General features: G+C 36.8%; 1 protein-coding gene across 1 annotated transcript in view; it reads left to right on the top strand.

The window, feature by feature from the left end:
- The first annotated feature begins 478 nt into the window (after positions 1-478).
- Positions 479-22,951, top strand: part of LOC145519746 (uncharacterized) — a 48,928-nt gene continuing 26,455 nt past the window's right edge. The window contains exons 1-2 of the mRNA XM_081524451.1: positions 479-546; positions 1,897-2,002. Coding sequence (XP_081380577.1) covers positions 1,978-2,002 — 25 coding nt within the window. The 5' untranslated portion in view covers positions 479-546; positions 1,897-1,977. The remainder of the gene's footprint in view (positions 547-1,896; positions 2,003-22,951) is intronic.

Genomic DNA, 22,951 nt, shown 5'->3' with positions numbered 1-22,951 from the left:
GTCACTATTGTTACAAAACATGATTGTGTAGAAATCTAAAATAGCCTACAGTTGCAGTTAAACAATTAAAAGAGTGAAAATTTCATAAGACAAAGTAAGGAAGGAGTGCAGGAGTAACTAGTAAGAAATGGAGAGGAAAAGAAGAGTAAATAAATTCGCTAACTCTTTTATAAAATCAAGTAATAAATGTAACATTTTAAGCCAACAGATTACCAAGTAAATGCTTAAGTAAATGTAAAAGAATAGCAAGAACAAACTATAATTTTCTCAATTTAATGATGCATAAAGCAAGCAAAAAAGGAGAGAGAAGCAGATGTAAAAAGGCAACTTTATTAATAATCATAATAGGGAACCTAGGGATACTGTCTAAAATTAGTATGTGGAGATGAAAAGTGAAAAAACAAAAGTGTTAGTCACTCAGGTGCATCCAACTCTTTGTGACCTCATGGACTGTAGCCTGCCAGGCTCTTCTCTCCATGGAATTCTCCAGGCAGGAATACTGGAATGGGTAGCCACTCCCTTCTCCAGGGGATCTTCCCGACCCAGGTACTGAACCAAGGCCTCCTGCATTACTGGCAGATTCTTTAACATCTGAGCCATCAGGGAAGCCCTATGTGGACCTATATACATATATTTAATATATTTATATAAGTAACCATGTTCAATTCAGTCACTCAGTCATGTCTGACTCTTTGTGACCCCATGGACTGCAGCACACCAGGCTTCCCTGTCCATCATCAACTCCCACACCTGGCTCAAACTCATGTCCATTGAGTTGTTGATCATCCAACCATCTCACCCTCTGTTGTCCCCTTCTGCTCCTGCTTTCAATCTTTCCCAGGATCAAGGTCTTTTCAAATGAGTCCATTGTTCACATCAAGTGTCCAAAGTATTGGAGTTTCAGCTTCAGCATCAGTCCTACCGTTGAATGTTCAGGACTGATTTACTTTAGGATTGACTGGCTTCATCTCCTGGCAGTCCAAGGGACTCTCAAGAGTCTTCTCCAACACAAAAGCTCAAAAGCATCAATTCTTTGGTGCTCGCTTTCTTAATAGTCCAACTCTCGCATCCATACATGACTACTGGAAAAACCATAGCTTTGACTAGAGGGAACTTTGTTGACATAGGTAACCATGAGAACAGAAATATAAGTAATCCTAAATTTAGAAGTACAAGGAGTAAAGGGCCCACAAAGTTCAGCTGTGTTTATTTATATACATTATTTTAAGTTTGCTTTCTGTATGCATATACAATATTTATAAAATAATATGACAGAATTTAGAGAAAAATTTTAAGTCATATAATATAATTTGGCTGAACATATCAAATGAAACAAAGTAGCTTTCCCATTAACTTACAAAATAAAATTTAACTATATGCTGAATATGGGACACATCTAAAACAAAATAATGTGCATAAAAATATGGACAAACATATTGCTATAGCCACGCGTTCCGGGAAACAAGCTCACTCAGAAGGACGATGCAGATAGTGAAGTGCAGTTTATTACACCGGTGGGCCCAAGGCAGAGTCTCCTCTTAGCCAAGGACCCCGACCAGCATTTGTGAAAATCTTTTATACCCCATGTGTACGTGTCTGAACCCACCACCCCAATTTCCTTGTGACTTACATAAACAAAGGAAAGGTAAATACAATCACAGTAACCCCATCATTCATGTGTTAGGTGTTCAGACAGTCAATAATCAATAATCAATGTAGCCTGAGGTTACATTCCAAGCAGTAATCAATAAGCCCGAGGTTACAGAAAAAATTATGACCTGTCCGGAGGTAGAGGGATCAGTGTATGTTTTCTCTTAGGTGATGAGTAACCTGGATACAATCTTCAAGATTCCCCTGTCCAGAGGGGGTCTTATCCTTCTATTGTCGTTTCCGCAGGCACTAAGCACAGAGTTGAGTCCATTAGAGAGGTGGCGGAGCGATCGGCACGGACAGGCCTAAGATGGGAGTCCAGGCCCTATGAATTCCTTCTTCAATATATCTGGTAAGTGTGAATTAAAAGTAAAGAGAGGCCTCATCAGTTCTCATCAGTGCTCAGTGATGCTGAAGTACTGAGATAAAGATAAAACTGAAAAGAAATAATAGAAACCATTCTGTCCTAAATTCCACGATTATTTCTATAGTATATATTAAAATACAAAGTAAAATCAATACTCATATCAGAATTTTAAAATAAACTTTCTAAAGTTAAAAAAGGAAAGAGAGGGCATTTATATTGACATTATTTAAGGTAGAATTGGACACACAGTAAATATTTTAAAAGTTGAAAAAGGACATTTTATATTGATGAGGTCTCTAATTAATCATGAAGATATACGTTTTAAAAAATATAAAGCAAATACCAGCAGTTAGTTGACAAGGCAGAAACTGCAGGACATGGACACTTCAGAAGATATACTCTAAAACCACTCATCACTGAAAGGAACTCAGGTTCCTTGAGACACTAGTTGATTCTAGGTCTAGGAACATATAATGGTTGAGACAAGCCTGTGATATCTTCAAAGATGAGAAAACACATCTTCAAAAATTCACAGTTGTGTCAAATGGACACAGCAGTCCCTTAATGAAACCCTCCCTCTCACTGAAGGACATTTGGAAAAATTAGGGGTTAAAATAAAAATAATACTAATGGATCAACACACATAGAATATTGGGTTAAGATTAGTGACTATATGATACTCTAAAGAAAAAAAAAAGAAGGAAAATGTTTTGTTACTATTTAAGGTGCTCATTAAAAGAACCCCTTAATTTGGGGGGGGGGAAGTAATTAAAAAAACATTAAGCACTTATCAAGCTTTTCCAGTAGAAAATCTTTTGCAATGTGACTAGATTTTTATGTCAAAGAAGCATCAAAACAAACTTCCTATTGTGCTTTTATGGGTCATAAAATGCATAATGATTCCACACCCTCAGGGTATTTGGATCAAAGATCATAAAGTAATAAATTCTAGTTTAAGTAGTAAACTTGGCAAAACTCATTTAGCAGTTCATTCCCACACTCAGAGATTTCCTGCTTTTATCAATTTTCCTTTCTTCTGCAATTTTGTGTTAGCTATTATCCTTTTTTCCTCTGAGGGGAAAAAAATTACAAAATCCTGGCTTGTCACAGATACCCAAGAGCTAACACCTTAGCCAATTAGCTGGCTTATTATTCTATCTTATTGCTAAAGATAAAATGTTAGCAGGAAAGTTCAGCATGAACATTTAAAATATAAATAAATTTGGGAAGTTGAGAAATACTCTATTAGGATGCAAATGACAAGAGAAACTGCACTGATACTTCTAGTATAAAATTATTTTATTTTCACTAATATGAAAAAAACAGTCAAGACTATAATATAGTAATTAATAAATTACTAATTAATAATTACTTTAAAGTATTATGAATTCTCTTTTCACTCAAGTCAATCATTAATATTTTTCCCAAATCACTGAACTATTAGATAAATTGCTCCATTTTTAGATTTTTATTGAAGTATAGTTGATTTACAATGTTGTATTAGTTTCAGGTGTAAAGCAAAATGCTTCAATTATGCAGTAGAAAATATATGGCAACCCACTCCAGTATTTTTGCCTAGTAAATCCCAAGTACAGAGGAGCCTGGAAGGTGAGAACTCATGGGGTCACAAAAGTACATATGTATAACAGAATTATATATATATATATATATATATATATATAAGATATATAAAAGAATATATATTTATATATAACAAAATATATATTTTGTACATTATTTTCCATTATAGGTTATTACAAGATATTGAGTATAGTTCCCTTTGGGATTAAATAATTCACACTACTATATATACAGTAGATAATCTACAAGGACCTACTAAGTAGCTCTATTTTTAAAAGCAGTACACAATGGCTTGAAATCTTTCCCATGTAAAGTCTGACTGAAATAGATTTCAGGTGAAGAAAGTGTATTAGAACAATGTCTCCCACATGCTTCACTGTAACCATCAGCTAGTAGAATCAGTTTAATGAGAACACTTAGCCATATTAAAAATAGTGAATATCAACCTGGTGAAAATAAGAAAGGCAAATCAATAGTGACAAAAGTTAAGTCAATCACTGTGTTTCCAATAACTGATTTAGGACCAAGACAAAGCGCAGAAGAGATTAATGAACCTGAAATCAGCACAGAATAGAGTTAGGACTTGGAAAAACAATGTTGCAATTAACACACAAGCTGGGAACATCAACTGAGATTCCTAAATACAATATGAAAAGGTCATCAAGAGAAGACTACAAGAATGGGGATAAATCACAACCTTCAAAATACTAATGGCCTTCCATCAGTTGACAAGTGGCCTACTCAGGCAAAAACTCTTGTCTTTTCAAACAAAGTTTCTGTAAAATACAAATCTCCCTAAAAAAAAAAAGACATTTGAGTCAGAATTAGGTTGTCTCCCATTAGGTCTCATAATATGACTGATTGTCAGTTGCCAAATTGAATCTGCAAAGGGATATGAAAGTTGATCGTGTCGGATATCAAACCACTATTTCTGTAATATTCACATGAGTCTTTAGTGACAAACGCCACCCTTGACAAAACTGATATAAGCAGGATTTATGCTCCATCTGATGACACAAGTTCTAACTATCTTCTTTCGATTTCCCTAACCCAACAACTGCTTCTCTCATCCTGAATATTTCACATATATCTATATATACCATATTGTTTGATTAGTCAAAGTTTTCTCTATTATAAGGGATAAAAGCAAGCTTGAACTAGCTTAGGCCAAAAAGGAAATAAGACCATATTGAAGAATGGTCTAGGTTGAAGTAAGGAATCTGGGATAATTGGATATAAGGGTATTAATCCCATCAGGACTGGTCTGTTTCCTATAGTCTTGACTTCTTTCTATAAATCTACTTCCTTCTTGCATCCATTTTGTTCTTTTTTTTTCAACTGGGAGGTTAGAAATGTCTGGGTTCCCACATGCTTAACCTCATCACCAGTATGAAAGAGCTGTAAGGAAGAAAACTTTTTCTTTCCTCCCTTCTAGATTTTTTGGCTGGCCTAATTATTAAATTGACACAGCGCAGATTAACAACATAAAATTTAAAAATTCATTGCGTACATATGAGAATGTCAAAGACGTGTGCTCTCTGGCAGTTAGGAAATTGAGGCTTGTATATCATGCTGAGCTTAGGAGAAGAGAGTAGGGATCTGGGACGTCAAAGGGGAGGAAAATAATTCTAGGAAGATGGGAAGAGCAAATGGTTGGTAAACAAATGTTTGCCATCCCCTCTAGTTAGGTCTTTATGATGTTAAAAAAAAAAATATCATCTTTTAATAATTCTCCTCCTGATAAAGGCTCCCTATCTAAAGTATTTTAGGTAGTTAGGCGGTAAAAATTTTTTTCTTGAGTCTGTTGGGCCTTGATTGTCTTCAGTTTCATGTAAGCCACATGACAAACAGACGCATTTTGGGGTGCCCTGTCCTGAATCCCATTAGAACATCTCTTCTCATCACTCTTTCCAGGGAGTGTGTAATTTCTTTGGTTCTGTCTCGCTGCAGCAAAAATTTGAAGTGACGGATGGATCAGTGTTACAGCTCCGTGTTACAGCTTAGTTTTATTTGGCAAGCAAAGGAGAATACATCCTCGAGCCGTGAGGGTGACCGTCCCAAAAGACATGAAGAGAGAAGTCCCCTGGCTGGATTTTGGCTCCTCTCTCTGAGTCTGCCCTATGTAAACTGGGCTAGCCAGGAAGGCTGTTTGTTTTACCTGAGGTTCTCATTCGGGTCCTCGGGTCCTCGGACCTTCCTTTGTTCATTTTTGCAGGCTTCTCCCTTCTATGTCTTTTAGCCACCACCATTCTGGACTCCTTTTTCCTATTCTAACTACCTAACAACTCCAGCAAGATATCCCAGAGAAAAATTTTGATTTGAATTACCTCTGTGTGAAGGAATGACTTAGCGACAATTTACAAAAGAGAACTTGGTTTACGAGACATGTCAAGGTGTCAGACTTAAAAAGACTGAATAATGAAATAGAAAACACAGGATATTTAAAGAGAAAATGCAATATTACCAATTACTATATTCAGATATGAAAAAGTTTTTTTTTTTTATGGTTGTCATATTTATAATTGGAGAAGGAAATGGCAACCCACTCCAGTATTCTTGCCTGGAAAATTCCATGGACTGAGGATCCTGGTAGGCTACAGTCCATGGGATCGCAAACAGTCAGACACGACTGAGCGACTTCACTTTCGCTTTCACTTATTTATAATTGCATCATCTTTGAAAGAGTCAAGGATAAAGTTGTTTTCCTTAGAGAATCAATAACTTATAGGAAAATCTCAGGAATTGACAGTTTGGGCACTAAGACAAAAACCTTGCTACTTTTGATTTATCTCAGGGTGCAAAATGCTCACCAACTCACTTCCCATCAAAGAACACGCTGTTCACACATTGCTAATATTGGCAGGAAAATGTGTTGATTTTGTTACCGTAGTTCCTAATTATCAAGAGGTTGTTCCTAAAACATGCTTATTCCGTAAGTTTGTTTTGTGATTTTATAAAGCAATTATCATTTATTTTATGCTTTATTTGACCAATTTCATTTGCATAGATGTAACAAGAGGTGTTGATTAATTCACAGAAATGTCCTTACTTTAACATAACTAGAGCCATATATTAAATAACAAAAAATAAACTGAGTAAATTTTCGTGATAAAATTGTATTTATTAAACAATCATGAATCAGGCAACATCCCACATAGCAACAGAAGGGAGCTCAGCTCTGTTACAGAGCTACAGAAAATGTAAGTTTTCAAAGGTAAAATTGGAGAGAAAAAAGGAAATTATTAACGGGGAATGCATTGTTTTAGGCCAGGAGCCCCAGGGGGAATGAAAAGGGTCTATTAGAAGATTTCCTCCCAGTGCTGACCAGGAAATTCCAGGTTGGCTGGTTAAAGGTCACATTCCTGGGAGTGGGATTTGAAACTGCAGTTAGATTAGCTATTAAGTCTTGGTTTGCTGACCTGGGGTTTAGCACAAGTTATTCTATTTTGGACCTGCTGTCTTTCTTTTTCTAACACATAAATTATTATTACTTGAAGTCATTGCCTGTACAGAGGCCTCATAGTTTCCCTAAGTTTATAACTCCATTGTAACTTCAAAAATATATTCTTTTTTGCTGCTATTAGTTCATTTATCAAGGACAGGAGCAAAGAATCATTCTACTTACCTCAGCTGGGCTATACTGTAGTATTTGCAATCTTAACAGATTAAGGAACTCTAGATTAGTTTATAGATAGATTTCTTTCCAACATATCACAAGCTGTTCTTTTATGGTGCTAGACTTGTCACTGTGGATTAATATGGGGAAGAACTTAATGCTTTGCAATAGTTTGTCAGCATTCAGACTCATGTTTCTTGATCTATTTTTTTGTTTCCCAGAACATTCTTATTTTCCTTTGAGTAAGGACATATAAAATATATCCACATATAAACCTTCATATTTCTCAGAAGGCTGTGAAACTCTGGACAAATAAAAGTTATTTTATGTTTTCTCGTTTCTGAATAGATTGAGACCCATTTTATAGTTATACAAATCAATGAAAATTTATTGAATATTTTCACTCCTCTCCACACCATGTGAAAAAGAAAATTATCTTTTCTAAGTACACTTCGATTGTGCACAAATATTTGTAATTAGCTCATCTTCAAAGATTCCAGAGAGAGAGAGTCAGAGACAAGATAAAAACTAGAGCATGAATCTTAGTGAGAAAGCTGGCCACATAAACAATTGAATGTCTTAGTTTGCTTTCTTTTTCAAGTCAAACTTGCCTCTATTTCTCTGTTTGTTCTTATTTTCTCTCCTAACTTTTCCAATATCCTTCCTCTTTTATTGAAGTTCTTGACTTTCTCATTTTTGGAGTCAATCTGTGTTGGAATCACATATGCAGTCTGTGTCCTGGCCATATTACTGTCTCTGAAATTAAGATGTTGGCTTTTTACCAATGTGAAAAATAATCATTTACCTTGATAATAATATGTAAGAAAAAAGTTGGAAAAACATAATACCAGAGAGGGAAAAATCTTCAAAATTTTGATATTTTAACTCTCCCTAAAACAATATACTATTAAAAATGAGAATGTGAATATAAACAGTGGTTGTGTAAACAGTTTTCATAATTGCATAAGATTGTTTCTCTGCCTGCATTTGCAAGCTTCTATTCATAATGGATTGTTTTTAATAGATCTGAATTTTATTCTGTGAGCTAAAATAAGTTAAATGTATTAAATATAAGTGTAAGAACTCATCTTAAAAAATCATTTTAGACCAGTATCACATTTGGAAATGAATCACTCAAATATTTTTTTTCATTCTAGTTTACTTAGTTTTACTGATTGCTTTAAGATTAAATTTACTAGTTGACATTCTCTCATTAGGAATCCAAAACCTAACACTTTTCAAACTTCCTAGATCACAATTTTACAGAGACTCTTCTTATAATTTTCTAGAATTATTAATCAAGTGTTCAATTTCTATTTTCTAAATAATGAAAGTAAGAATATATATGAATGTATGTGTGTGTTTATATATACACACAAACTGTATGCATAGTTATAGCACATATTTCATCCCTAAAGTGTAAATATATTCTTTTAAGTTTTGCATGTTTTTTAATTAGCCTTCATAAAGTGTTTTCATTTTGTTTTCCACCTTATGTATTCACTATTTCATGGAAATGAACTTGCATATATATATATACCAAGTCCATTGTATTATTTTCTTATTTTTATTGAAATATAGTTGAATTACTGCTGTATAACAAAAAAGTGACTCAATTATACATCCAGTTCAGTTCAGTCGCTCAGTCATGTCTGACTCTTTGCGACCCCACGAATTGCAGCACGCCAGGCCTCTCTGTCCATCACCAACTCCCGGAGTCTACCCAAACCCATGTCCATCGAGTCAGTGATGCCATCCAACCATCTCATCCTCTGTCGTCCATTTCTCCTCCTGCCCCCAATCCTACCCAGCATCAGGGTCTTTTCCAATGAGTCAACTCTTCGCTTGAGGTGGCCAAAGCATTGAAGTTTCAGCTTCAACATCAGTCCTTCCAATGAACACCCAGGATTGATCTCCTTTAGGATAGATTGATTATGTGTATATATATATAAATATATATATATATGTATATGTATGTATGTATATGCACACACACACATTCTTTTTCATGTTCTTTTCTGTTATGGCTTATGGAAGCATGTTGAATATACTTCCCTGTTCTATTCAGTAGGACCTTGTTGTTTATCCATTTTGTATATACCAGTTTGCATCTGCTAGTTCCAAAATCCCAAACTAGCCTTCTACCAGCTTCCTCCCCCTTGGCAACTACCAATCTATCTTCTATGTCCCTGATTCTATTTCTGTTAATTCTTCTATGTCCCTGATTCTATTTCTGTTAAACAGATAGGTTCATTTGCATCACATTTTATATTTCACATATAAATTATATCATATAGTATTTCTCTTTCTTTGTCTGGCTTACTTCACTTTATTTAGTATGATAATCTCTAGTTGCATCTATGTTGTTGCAAATGGCATTATTTCTGTCTTTTTATGGCTGAGTAGTATTCCATTGTATGTACATACCACATTTTCTTTGTCCATTCATCTGCTGATGGGCATTTACATTGTTTCTCTGTGTTGGTTATTGTGAATATCTCTGCTGTGAACATAGGGGTGCACATATCTTTGAATTATATTTTTTCTGAATATATGCCCAGGAGTAGGATCATATGGTAATTCTATTTTCAGTTTTCTGAAGAACCTCCATACTATCTTCCACAGTCACTGCACCAACTTACATTCCTACCAACAGTGTAGAAGTGTCTGCCTTTTCTCCACACCCTCTGCAGCATTTGTTATCTGTAGACTTTTTAACAATGGCCATCCTGTAAATCTATTGTTTTCTCATTCATTAATAATTTTATTATAAATTAGTCTCATATTTCCTGTGAGTTTGTTTTATTTTCAAGCATCTTGAGTAGTACTTTCTTTTTATTCACTCTCATAATAAATTAAAGGAAGTATATCTTCTGTTGGGGAAATGTTTGCTAAATTCTATAAACTTTAATGTGATGTATTCTCATTGACATTTATTTCTGAATACTTTAGAGTTAAAATTCTACTATTTTTCCTTCCTTGATAATGATTGTGGTTGTTTCACAATTTCCTAGAATGTTAATCCTGCCAGGGAAGGATTTATCCCATTTGTTCTTAAGTTCACAATTTAACACATTTCATCAGAAAACAATTAAAAACAATTTAAAATACTTGTAGAGATTGTAAGTTGAAACTAACCTACACTCTTTTATATACATTGTATATAAAAATATTTTACATGTGGAATCTAAAATAGTTGAAGTCCTAGATACAGAGAGTAGAATGGAGGTTACCAAAGCTAAGGTCTCAGGAAATGGGGGAATGTTGGTTAAAGGATACAAGATTAATAAGTTCTGGAGATCTAATAAAGAATGTTGTTGAGAAGGAAAAATAATTTTTGGTCTGCTCCTCTACATGCTTGGCTAAGATATCTCTGTAATAAAAGGGAACAACAAGAGAAAAACATAATTTAATTTTGTACCTGTGGAAACCCCAAAGATGCCAAGCTCTCTGACAGTCAGACTATTAAGATTTATACACCATCCTGAGTAAAGGAGAAGGGGTAGGAGTCTGGAACTTCAAAGGGGACTAAAACAATTCACAGGAAGATGGGAAGAACAAATGAACATAATTAAACTACCTAAAATTTTTGCTGATATAATCAGATTTTTTTTGTCCAAATTATTCTTACATATTAATGTATTTTCTTTCAGCATTTTGAAGTAACATTTGCATGCTTTTGTAGTCATGTTAACGATTATTATTGAGAAAATTTTATTATTTTTACCATCTCTACTTTTTTTTTAAAATTATATTCATTTATTTAATTATTTTTTGGCTGCATTGGATCTCTTTTGCTCTGCACGGAGTTTCTCTAGTTGTGGTGAGTGGCATCTACTCTCTAGTCGCAGTGCACAGGCTTCTCACTGCAGTGACTTCTCTTGTTGCAGAGCACTGGCTCTAACATGCATGGGCTTCAATAGCTACGGCACATGGGCTCAGTCACTGTGGCTCATGGTCTCTAGAGCACACATTCAGTAGTTGTGGTACACCAGCTTTGTTGCCTCACAGCATGTGGAATCTTCCTGGACTAGGGAATTTAACCCATGTCGCCTACATTGGCAGGCAGATTCTTAACCAATAGACCACCAGGGAAGTCCATATCTACTTGTTTTATAGTTCTTTTATTTTGATTATTTCCTCGATTTGAAGCATTTCCTTGGAGTCATTTATTGTTTGATCAAAATCTCTCCCCTTTACATTTTGTAGTTGTTAATCCATTGCCTATTCCATTTTATATGTCCCTTCCCCAGTGGTGATAATTTTAGGATTTGTTTGATACAATATACTTAAATATCAAAAATTTCATCAGTATGTATCTTTGTTGTGATAATATTATGTGTTAATATATGTGATATTTAGAATAATATTCTAATTATTAAGTTAATCATAGGAAGTTCAAATTTACTTCAGATCAAGAAAATTGTATCCTATCATTTCAGTTTGGTAGATACTAAAACATTCTCAGTGATAGTTCAGTTGCTCTATTCATAGACTAGGCCCATACTATGTCTCACAGGGATCCAGGCCCAGCTTGATGCCCACTCCACTCTTATGCATCATGATTTTCTCATTCACTTCTTATACCAGAGTTTCTGGTAGGAGACTCGTCCCTCTGTACTTTCCAAAGGATGCTTGGGGCTGCTATGTGGAGCAAGAGGAGGCATCTCCCTACTTTGACAAATGTCTTCCTGAATGTTCTGATTATTACCCTGGAGAAATTGTGTTCTGAAAAATATGATGGAATACTAAGTCTTCTGGAACATTGGAGTTTCCCTCAGGGGGTAACCAATTAATTCCTTGGTATTAGGCCTTGACAAGGATACCTGTGGATATTCCATTTGACATGTTCCGTGCTGCCAAATTTGTTATGAGATGGCTTTGAAAGCATGCAAACATGGCATTGAACTTCCAGCTCTATTCTAGCCCCTCAGCGCTTACCTCAGCAAAACTTCACAACTTAAATAAAAGCTCTTTGTGGTACTTAGGGAAACTCTAGTAGTAGGAAAACGAAAGAATACTGAGAATTCAGATGATGTTGATCCCTTGTTTACTTTGAAAGCACTTAAAGATGAAATTCTGTCTGTCTGCAAACAGTTTATTGAAAATTGAGAATTGGTGCTCTTCATTATACTCTTGGAGAACAACAAAGCTGAAATCGGAGAACAACATAGCTGCAGTCAGAGAACTCTCTTCCAAGCTAATGACTAAAGATGAGGTGAAATATATCAGCAATTTGCTTCACAGCAAAAAAGTGGAAATCAATTGTTTTGCTGCAGGACTCATAGACCATCTGACATCTAATTAACAGCTTTGAATATCCCATGATCTTCATAGAAGTGCTCTTCTCTAGGATTTGTGTAGAAACATCCAGAAATGGCCAAGTTTCAGGTGTAATATGAAAACATTTGTGACCTACAGATGCTTCAAGGCATTTTCACACTTCTTGGCACTGATGCTGAAAACTCAGCCTCTGTACACCATGCTGAATTGAATCTCGGAAACAGTATTTGTGGTGGAAAAAGAGTCACTGCAGATGGTGACTGCACCCATGAAATCAGAAGATGATTGCTTCTTGGCAGGAAAGCTGTGGAAAACTTAGACAGTGTGTTAAAAAGCAGAGACGTTACTCTGCCGACAAAGGTCTTCCCAGTGGTCATGTATGGTTGTGAGTTCTGGGCCATAAAGAAGGCAGAATGCCAGAGGATTGATCCCTTCAAACTGTGGTGCTAGAGAAGACTCTGGAAAGTCCCTTGGGCAGCAAGGAGATGAAACCAGTCAATCTTAAGGGAAATCTACCCTGAATACTGATGCTGAAGCTGAAGCTCCAGTATTTTGGCTACCTAATGCAAAGAACTGACTCACTGGAAAAGTCCCTGATGCTGGGAAAGCTTGAGGGGAGAAGGAGAAGAGGGCATCAGAGGATGAGATGGCTAGATAGCATCACTGATGCAACAGAAATGAACTTGGGCAAACTCTGGGAGATGGTGAGGGACAGGGAAGCCTGGAGTGCTGCAGTCCATGGGGTCACAAAGAGTCAGACCTGACTGGGTGACTGAACAACAACACAAAGAATGGCTTTATTGCTTTGCTGGCAAAGAGGGACACAGTGGGCTCATGCCCTCAAAACTGTGTGCCCCAACCCAGGAATATGGTGAAGAATTTTATAGCAATGATTCAAGGGCCAGCTTGCTGATAAGGACCAGGGTGTGTGTGGGGCTTTCATCCCTTTAATCTGATCTCCTGATGAGTTTCTGTGGTTCTCCAGGTTTTCAAACTGTGACCGTCTCTCTGGAATGAAGAATGCTTCATGAAGTAGTCAACACCTTTCCTTTCGTGGGAGTTTTAGCTCTGTAGAAGAACTCAAAGATATTGTTATGTGTACTTTTTGAGGCAGAACCAGGATCCTGTCCCAAGGCTGCACTACTATTTCTTGACTGCTCCTCTCTTGTCTCTTTCTTGCCTCCTCTCTCTTCCCTGATTAGTAACTGTTTGAACCTGCCTTTGGGAACTCAGGGACGGTCATGGTCATGAAGACTAAAGCCTAGTCCTAAGAAATGGGGGGCGGGGCACATAAGGGCTTCTGTTCCCAGAAACTCCACAGAGTCTTGCTTGGTTTCAGTACTACTCTGGTCACCATGGGCTATGTTATCTTGTCTGCAGTAAAAACCTCAGAAAATATTGCAGCTATTGCATGGATTGCTCACCAGGCTCCTCTGCCCATGGGGATTCTTCAGGCAAGAATACTGGGGTAGGTTGCCATTTCCTCCTCCAGGGGATCTTCCAACCCCAGGGATTGAACCTGGGTCTCCTGCATTGCAGGCAGATTCTTTACCACATGAGCCACCAGGGAAGTCCCAGATGTTGGGATACATTAGAATAAATATCCCTGCCCTTGGGGAGATAACCTTTTAGTTTACTTTCAAATTAATGTGTAGCTGTAAAAATCAGAGATTTGTTTTTATAACGACAAGTAAAAGGCTATAGAAAAAATTCCAAAGGCCTGGGTTAAAGGCAGGAAGTAGGACACAGATAATTTCCAAATTCCAAAGTATAGAGCTTAAGGTAATCACAAAAACAAAATGTTTGGACTTCATTCAAATAGACTAATGGAAATGGGGAGAGGGGAGGAGAAGGCGAGATGTATGGAAAGAGTAGCATGGAAACTTATATAACCATATGTAAAATAGATAGCTAATGGGAATTTGCTCTTTCACTCAGGAAAACCAAACAGGGGCTCTGTATCAACCTAGAGGGGTGGGATGGGAAGGGAGATAGGAGGGAGTTTCAAAGGGGGGGATATATGTATAACTTTGGCTGATTCCTGATGAGGTTTGAAAGAAAACAGCAAAATTCTGTAAAGCAATTATCCTTCAATAAAAAAATAAATAAATTTTTTAAAAAAATGGAACAATATTAGTTCAGTTGCTCAGTTGTGTCCGACTCTTTGTGACCCCATGAACCACAGCACGCCAGGCCTCCCTGTCCATCACCAACTGCCTGAGTTCACCCAAAGCCATGTCCATTGAGTCAGTGATGCCATCCAGCGATCTCATCCTCTGTCATCCCTTTCTCCTCCTGCCCTCAATCTTTCCCAGCATCAGGGTCTTTTCCAATGAGTCAGCTCTTCTCATCAGGTGGCCAAAGTATTGGAGTTTCAGCTTCAACATCAGTCCTTCCAATGAACACCCAGGACTGATTTCCTTTAGGATGGACTGGTTGAATCTCCTTGCAGTCCAAGGGACTCTCAAAAGTCTTCTGCAGCACCACAGTTCAAAAGCATCAATTCTTTGGCACTCAGCTTTCTTTATAGTCCAATTCTCACATCCATACATGACCACTGGAAAAACCATAGCCTTGACTAGATGGACCTTTGTTGGCAAAGTAATGTCTCTGCTTTTTAATATGCTGTCTAGGTTGGTCATAACTTTCCTTCCAAGAAGTAAGCGTCTTTTAATTTCATGGCTGCAGTCACCATCTGGAGTGATTTTGGAGCCCAGAAAAATAAAGTCAGCCACTGTTTCCACTGTTTCCCCATCTATCTGCCAACCAGAAGAAAGGGGTTCAGAATTTGAGAATAACAGAACTTGAAGCAATTCCCTGAATCTTTGCCAAGTAGCCATAGGTAATTTTTATTGGAGAACTTAAATTAACTTTTGTATGGAAAGGGAGCTCTTAAAGAAGCAATTCTAACTTGATCAACCTACTAAGACTATGCTTCTGTTAATTGTATAGCAATATATTTCCCAGGATGCTTGGCAGGAGACCCTAAGACAATGCTGTGTAATCATAGCTTTTTAGAAAATGTATCTTCTCACTGAGTTCAACACTTGTCCATATAATTTTTCTGTACTGACTAACTGAAAGGGATCACTAGGAATGAATCTTACTGGCCCTCATATAAGAGTGTCAATATTGTGAAAACTGAGGCAAACACGGGAATACTCCCCAGGGTACAGGGATTTCCAGTGTTATCTCTTGAATTTCTCTCATAGTGTTTTTGTTACTGAACCAAACTTAGGTCCACTTGCCCGCTGGCAATAAAGCCAGTCTACTGACACTGGTTGTGATGAAGGAAAGAGCAGCGTTTACTGTAAGGAGACAGATAAGCAGTCTGGAGCAGTTAATGCTCAAAACCTCAATTCCTCGAGTGGGTTACAGGAAAAGTGTTTTAAAGCAAGGTAAGGGAGTAGCCACAGGATGTGTGATCAGCTGGTACACAGTTCTCTAATTGGTTGATGGTGAAGTAACAGGGAGGTGTCACAGGGGTTAACTAACTTACCAGTCCTTAGGCTCTAGTAGGTTGGGTGCTATGTATGTATTCATGGTCATCAAGTCATTAACTTCCAGGTGGCAGAAATTTTAGCACCTGTAAAGCAACTTAGGAAATGTGTATTAGATACTGTTATTTACCTACTGCAGAAAAGAACTAAAGATTCTGTGACAGCTATATGGCTGATATATTGTTTAAATTGTTGCCAGTTCTCTCCCTACAGCTGATTTTGTAACTACATGTTCATATCCTTTCAATCATTAATTCTTGAGTCAGGCTTTTGTGACTCAGGGGAGGCCTGGGAGAATACAGCTGTTCCACTAACAAGAGACCAGCAGAAGATGTCAGGAGAAGAATGGCTCCATAAGGTCCTGCTTAGTTACATTTTGTTTATCTTTCTTTTCTGTTTTGAAGGGGGACAGAAAATCTTTAAAACCCCTGGATTTCATTTAAGCATCAAAAAATGGCAAGCAGGAGTTGGAAAGGCTTCTGGAAGTTTGGTACAATTGAATTCTAAATTCATCTTTACTGTTGGTTTAACAGAAAGCATGCAGGAGAGCAGGAATCTGGAGGGTGGTGCAAAAGGATCCAGGGATTTACATTATCGAGAATGTCCTGCAATCTATAGAATCTGTAATCAAAAAAGGCACAGGTAATATACAGGACCCAGGCACTGAGACTTAAGTATTTCAGTGGCTGTGTGTGCTGTGCTCAGACATTAAGTTGTGTCTGACTCTCTGCCCACCAGGCTCCTCTGTCCATAGGATTTTCCAGGCAGAATACTGGAGTGGGTTGCCATTTTCTCCTCCAGAGGATCTTCCTGATGTAGGGACTAAACCTTAGTCTCTTTCACTGGCAGCTTATTCTTTACCACTGAGCAACCTGGGAATACCTAAGTATTATAGCACTGTTCTGAAATGCAATAAAAACTTAGGGGCACAATGAGTCCCTAGATTTGGGGATTGCTTTGAGTGTATAGTGGAACTATTCCCAGAGTTGCTGAACTGCAATGGATATTACTTCTCTCAATCTCAAAGGCTAGATAGAAATTTTGGCATAGATTACCATAAGATTGGGTTAGATAGCTGCAGTATCCAAACCAAGAGAGAAAACACAGAAATAGAAAAGCATATTAAAATAAGGAACCGAAGATTGGGAGCCATGAGAGATTCCCATAGCTCTTGGGTTAAACAGCTACATTGTCAAGAACATTAAGACAGCTTAGGTAATATGGTCTTTAGATGATGAGAGCCATAAAAATACTTTTATTATTGTTTATAAATTCCTATCTCATTATATGTATGTAACTATTTTTTTTGATTTTTCAAGTTATATAAGTGCAAATATTCTTTGAAATAATCTAATACTAAATGTGTATTATTTATAAAGTTTAAAGTCAGAATTAAATTGGTTAACTTCCTTGGTTGTATTACTTTGAAATGTTTATGGCAAAAATGAAATAAATTGAGATTAAAATATGCCAAAGAATGCTCAAACTACTGCACAGTTGCACTCTTCTCACACGCTAATAAAGTAATGCTCAAAATTCTCCAAGACAGGCTTCAACAGTACATGAACCATGAACTTCTAGATGTTCAAGCTGGTTTTCGAAAAGGCAGAGGAACCAGAGATCAAATTGTCAACATCCACTGGATCATCGAAAAAGTGAGAAAGTTCCAGAAAAACATCTGCTTTATTGACTACACTAAACCCTTTGACTGTATGGATCACCACAAACTGTGGAAAATTCTTAAAGAGATGGGGATACCAGACCACCTGACCTGCCTTTTGAGAAATCTATATGCAGGTCAAGAAGCAGCAGTTAGAACTGGACATGGAACAACAGACTGTTTCCAAAAAGGAAAAGGAATACGTCAAGTCTATATACTGTCACCTTGCTTATTTAACTTATATGCAGAGTATATCATGAGAAATGCTAGGCTGCAATAAGCACAAGCTGGAATCAAGATTGCCGGGAGAAATATCAATAACCTCAGATATGCAGATGACACCACCCTTATGGCAGAAAGTGAAGAGGAACTAAAAAGCCTCTTGATGAAAGTGAGAGAGGAGAGTGAAAAAGTTGGCTTAAAGCTCAACATTCAGAAAACTAAGATCATGGCATCTGGTCCCATCACTTCAAGGGAAATGGATGGGGAAACAGTGCAAACAGTGTCAGACTTTATTTTTGGGGGCTCCAAAATCACTGCAGATGGTGATTGCAGCCATGAAATTAAAAGAAGATTACTCCTTGGAAGGAAGGTTATGACTAACCTAGATAACATATTGAAAAGCAGAGACACTACTTTGCCAACAAAGGTCTGTCTAGTCAAGGCTGTGGTTTTTCCAGTAGTCATGTATGGATGTGAGAGTTGGACTGTGAAGAAAGCTGAGCGCCGAAGAATTGATGTTTTTGAAGTGTGGTGTTGGAGAAGACTCTTGAGAGTCCCTTGGACTGCAAGGAGATCCAACTAGTCCATCCTAAGGGAAATCAGTCCTGAGTATTCATTGGAAAAACTGATGCTGAAGCTGAAACTCCAATACTTTGGCCACCTGATGCAAAGAACTGACTCATTGGAAAAGGCCCAGAGACTGGGAAAGATTGAAGGAGGGAGAAGAAGGGGACAACAGAGGATGAGATGGTTGGATGGCGTCACCGACTCAATGGACATGGATTTGGGTATACTCTGGGATTGATGATGGACAGGGAAGCCTGGCGTTCTGCGGTTCCTGGAGTTGCAAAGTGTTGGACACGACAGAGTGACTGACCTGAACTGAACTGAAAATATAAACACTTAGTCTATTTTATACTTGTTTTATGAATTAAAGAAAAAATAATTTCTAAGAATTAGCATTGATGTTTTGAATTTTTGTAATGTGATATCAGTAATTTGAATAATGAAAAGTTTAAAGTGCTGGCTCATTGATTTAAAAGAATGTATGGCAGAATTTGAAATAAGCAAGGAAGCAGCTATTCCTATAGCTTCTATTATCTTCTACTCAGTAAGTACTCCCAAATGTCCTCCCCCTGTATTCTCTCTTCTGTATTTCAGATTCTCTTAGGATTAAAAATTTGCCATCTGCTTTGGGGATTCTCATTGACATAGGTATCTGAAATCCAGTGTCTTCTCAACTGCACTCAAACATTTCTGTTTCTTTGTGAGCATCAAGAATGGTGGTTTTGTTCTTTAAGGAATCAAAATTGTGCAATATTTTCATGCTTGATCCTGTTGTAATATGTTTTGACTGTAATATTTGTTTATGAGAGGGTTTATTGCAGAGTGGTCTCTGAAATTTGACAGCCCAGGTTGGTTTCTTTGCTCTACAACTTCTTCATATAGTGGAGTTCCTTGTTTCCCGATATAGTTTCTAATTTTTCAAGTAGTATGTAAGTTCGAAAAGAACAAAATCAGTCAAAATAAAATCATAGAAATGAAAACACTAGCTCATACATATTAGGCATTCTACAAAATATTTTATTAAGCAAGTGAACAAATGGAACTAAACTGTCTGTAAACTGGTGATGAGATATATTTAGTGGAATGTCTCAATTTTTCCCAAAAAGCTTTAAAAAAGTATCAGATTTCTTCTGTTTAATATTTTCTGCTATAAGCAATAACATAAGTAACCTAGAAAGACTAATATATTGCCCATGTGACAACCATCAGAATTTTGAACTCTACAGGGGTCTTATGATCCTAATCAGCCTAATCTAGATTAGAAATGTTGAAAACTGATATTTCAATGGAATCAACATAGTCTGAAGCCATTCTAGAACAGAATGTGTGCTGTTCATTTTATTTTCCTAAATGACTGTCATCACAGTATGATTTCTTGAAAAATCCTTTTCTGTTTCTTCTGATTTGAAATCTAAATATCAAAAAAATTCATATATATTTCTGTAACTTTCTGGGTTTACAATTCTTTTCTATTGTTTGGCCTACCAGAACTCTATGCCAGAACTGCTGCTGCTGCTGCTAAGTTGCTTCAGTCGTGTCCGACTCTGTGCAACCCCATAGACGGCAGCCCACCAGGTTCCCCGTCCCTGGGATTCTCCAGGCAAGAACACTGGAGTGGGTTGCCATTTCCTTCTCCAATGCATGAAAGTGAAAAGTGAAAGTGAAGTTGCTCAGTCGTGTCCGACTCTTCGCGACCCCTTGGACTGCAGCCTACCAGGCTCCTCCATCCATGGGATTTTCCAGGCAAGAGTACTGGAGTGGGTTGCCATGCCAGAACTATCACAGTTTAATTATTATATCTTTGTTATGTTTTAGTATCTTAGAGAACATGTTTCTTTTGAATTCACTTTTTTATAGAATGATTCTATTCAAAGGTTTATTCTTCCTGCTGAATATAAGTGTTTTCAGGTTTCATAAAATAAGTACTTATTATTATATTAAAATTGCATTCATTATACATTATATTGGGGCCTCCCAGGTGGCTTAGTGGTAAACAATTTGCCTGCAATGCAGGAGATGCAGGTTCGATCCCTGGGTTGAGAAGAACCCCTGGAGAAGGAAATGGCAACCCGTTCCAGTATTCTTGCCAGGAAAATCCCATGGACAGAGGAGCCTGGCAGACTACAGTTCATGTGGCTGCAAAGAATTGGACACAACTTAGCAACAAGAAACTATCATTTATTTTCCTGTTATATAGTTTCTCTTTCAAGTTAGAAAGGAAAAGTCTCTTTGAATCACCTTCAGTGTTTACCATCATTATTTTATTGTACAACTTTGTATATACATGCACAGTTTATACTTCTTATTTGAGTGTATTATTCATATAACATGTATTTATGTTTCATCTTCACATTATTTAGATGTATATTTGTATATAAATTAATATATAAACATATATAATTGATAAATAAAATATATGCATTAATAGTAAACAATAAATACACATTTATTTTACATAACACATATAAAAAAATTTATACTAAACTACTGCTACTGCTAAGTCACTTCAGTCGTGTCCTACTCTGTGCGACCCCATAGACGGCAGCCCACCAGGCTCTCCCGTCCCTGGGATTCTCCAGGCAAGAATACTGGAGTGCGTTGCCATTTCCTTCTCCAGTGCATGAAGGGAAAAGTGAAAGTAAAGTTGCTCAGTCGTGTCCGATTCTTAGCAACCCCATGGACTCTAGCCTACCAGGCTCCTCCATCCATGGGATTTTCCAGACAAGAGTACTGGAGTGGGGTGCCATTGCCTTCTCCGATACTAAACTACACACAGACACAATGCGTTATCTTAGATGCCACTACAGTTCTACCTATGTTAGTCACATGTTATTTTTGAGATCACTTTTTCTAGTGATAATACAAGTTTTATGATATTTATAAATACTTTTAATAATAGTAATGGCAGATCAATTATACTTAAGGGAGATTGGAGTAATCAGCTATGATCAAGTATCTTTCCATTCATAGTCTAGTTTTTGACAGGGGAGGTGGGGATGGTTTTATTTTGCTGCTGTTATTTTGACCACATTGCCTGTCTTGCAAAATCTTAGTTCCCTGACCAGGAGATCAGGGCTTGGGATTGTACCCTGGTCCTTCGCAGTGAAGCTCCAAAGTCCTAACTGCTAGATCACCATGGAATTCCCCTCAAGTATCTTTTTAACAATATGAATTTTGGCACTGCTTTTTGCTTTACCCACCTTATATCAAGTCTTAACTTACTATTTATGTAGCAATAAATATATGCTGCTTTGAAATGTGAGCCCTTGGATGTTTACAAATGGTCGGATATCTTCTGTTGAGTATCCAGTATGAATGGTATCTTGAGTTCATCTGGATATTATCAATATTTGATTTTTTATTAATGGAAACATGAGATGTAGTATTTGCTTATGTACTGGATATTCAGTGTTTTCATAGATGTATATATAACTGAGAGTAGGGTTTGGACCATTTTTCACACAGAAGCATTTTCTCAGCTACACAGTGATTCAGTATGGGGAAGGTTTTTTATTTAAAAAACCTTGCAAGCACAAATTATTAGAACCTCTTTGGTCAGCAAAGATGTTGTGCAGTCTCATGAAAATAAACTCTGCTGAAAAATATTGTGTGCTTTCCTGTTTCAGAGTTACCTGTAAACACGACATAGCCAAAATTGCATTAACTTTGCATAGAGTTCTGTTTTGAAATGTGGTTTGAAGTTTGGCTGGAATTTTTTTTCACAAGTGCATATACAGTAAATAGAGTCTAAAATTATACCATTAATAAAGGTTTGATTCAATAAATTGTTCTGTTGAATTTTATGATGGCTTCAACAATTATACTTTTTTTCCTAATGAATATACTTAGCAAAATGATTCACATATGTGCTTACTAATGTTTATTGCTGGATTCGTTTCATCATAATTCTCTTCTCTTATTAAAAATTAGCTTCAAATGATATTTTTTTCAAAACATTTTGAAAACAACTCTGGTATCTTTGGAGAAGGAAATGACAAGCCACTCCAGTATTCTTGCCTGGAGAATCCCATGGCAGAGGAGCCTGGTTGGCTAGAGTCTATGGGGTCACAAAAAGTTGGACATGACTAAGTGACTAGAACTTTCATTTTCACTGGTATCTTGGTTTGAATAAGTAATAAGGATATATGAATGGACTTGTTTAGTCAGTCTTAACTCTTACCTTCAAGCCATCCTCTGAGTTAAGAGAAACTCTTTCAGAGACACGAAAAGCCATATAAAAGGAATAGTCATGAGCACTTGGCTTAAGAAAGTAAGGAAAAAACTTGTCTTAGATGAGTTTTCTCAACATCTGCAGAATATGCTGCAGTGTCAAGCAATTAAGTCAAAAGACATTTGATTGAGTACTGAAAGTACAAAAATAATTGGAAGGTTGGAGATGTTGTTGCCCCAGCATCATTGTTTACTAAAAAGTGATTTTACCTATAAAATGAGGTTTATGCTATGCTTTCTATCAGATAGTGAGATTATCATATGTGAGATGATAC

Source organism: Giraffa tippelskirchi, chromosome 1, assembly GCF_054371585.1.
Source record: "Giraffa tippelskirchi isolate mGirTip1 chromosome 1, T2T-mGirTip1v1.2.pri, whole genome shotgun sequence".
Classification (NCBI taxonomy): domain Eukaryota; kingdom Metazoa; phylum Chordata; class Mammalia; order Artiodactyla; family Giraffidae; genus Giraffa; species Giraffa tippelskirchi.
Note: the sequence above shows the minus strand (reverse complement) of the source record. Positions and strands in the feature narration are given on the sequence as shown.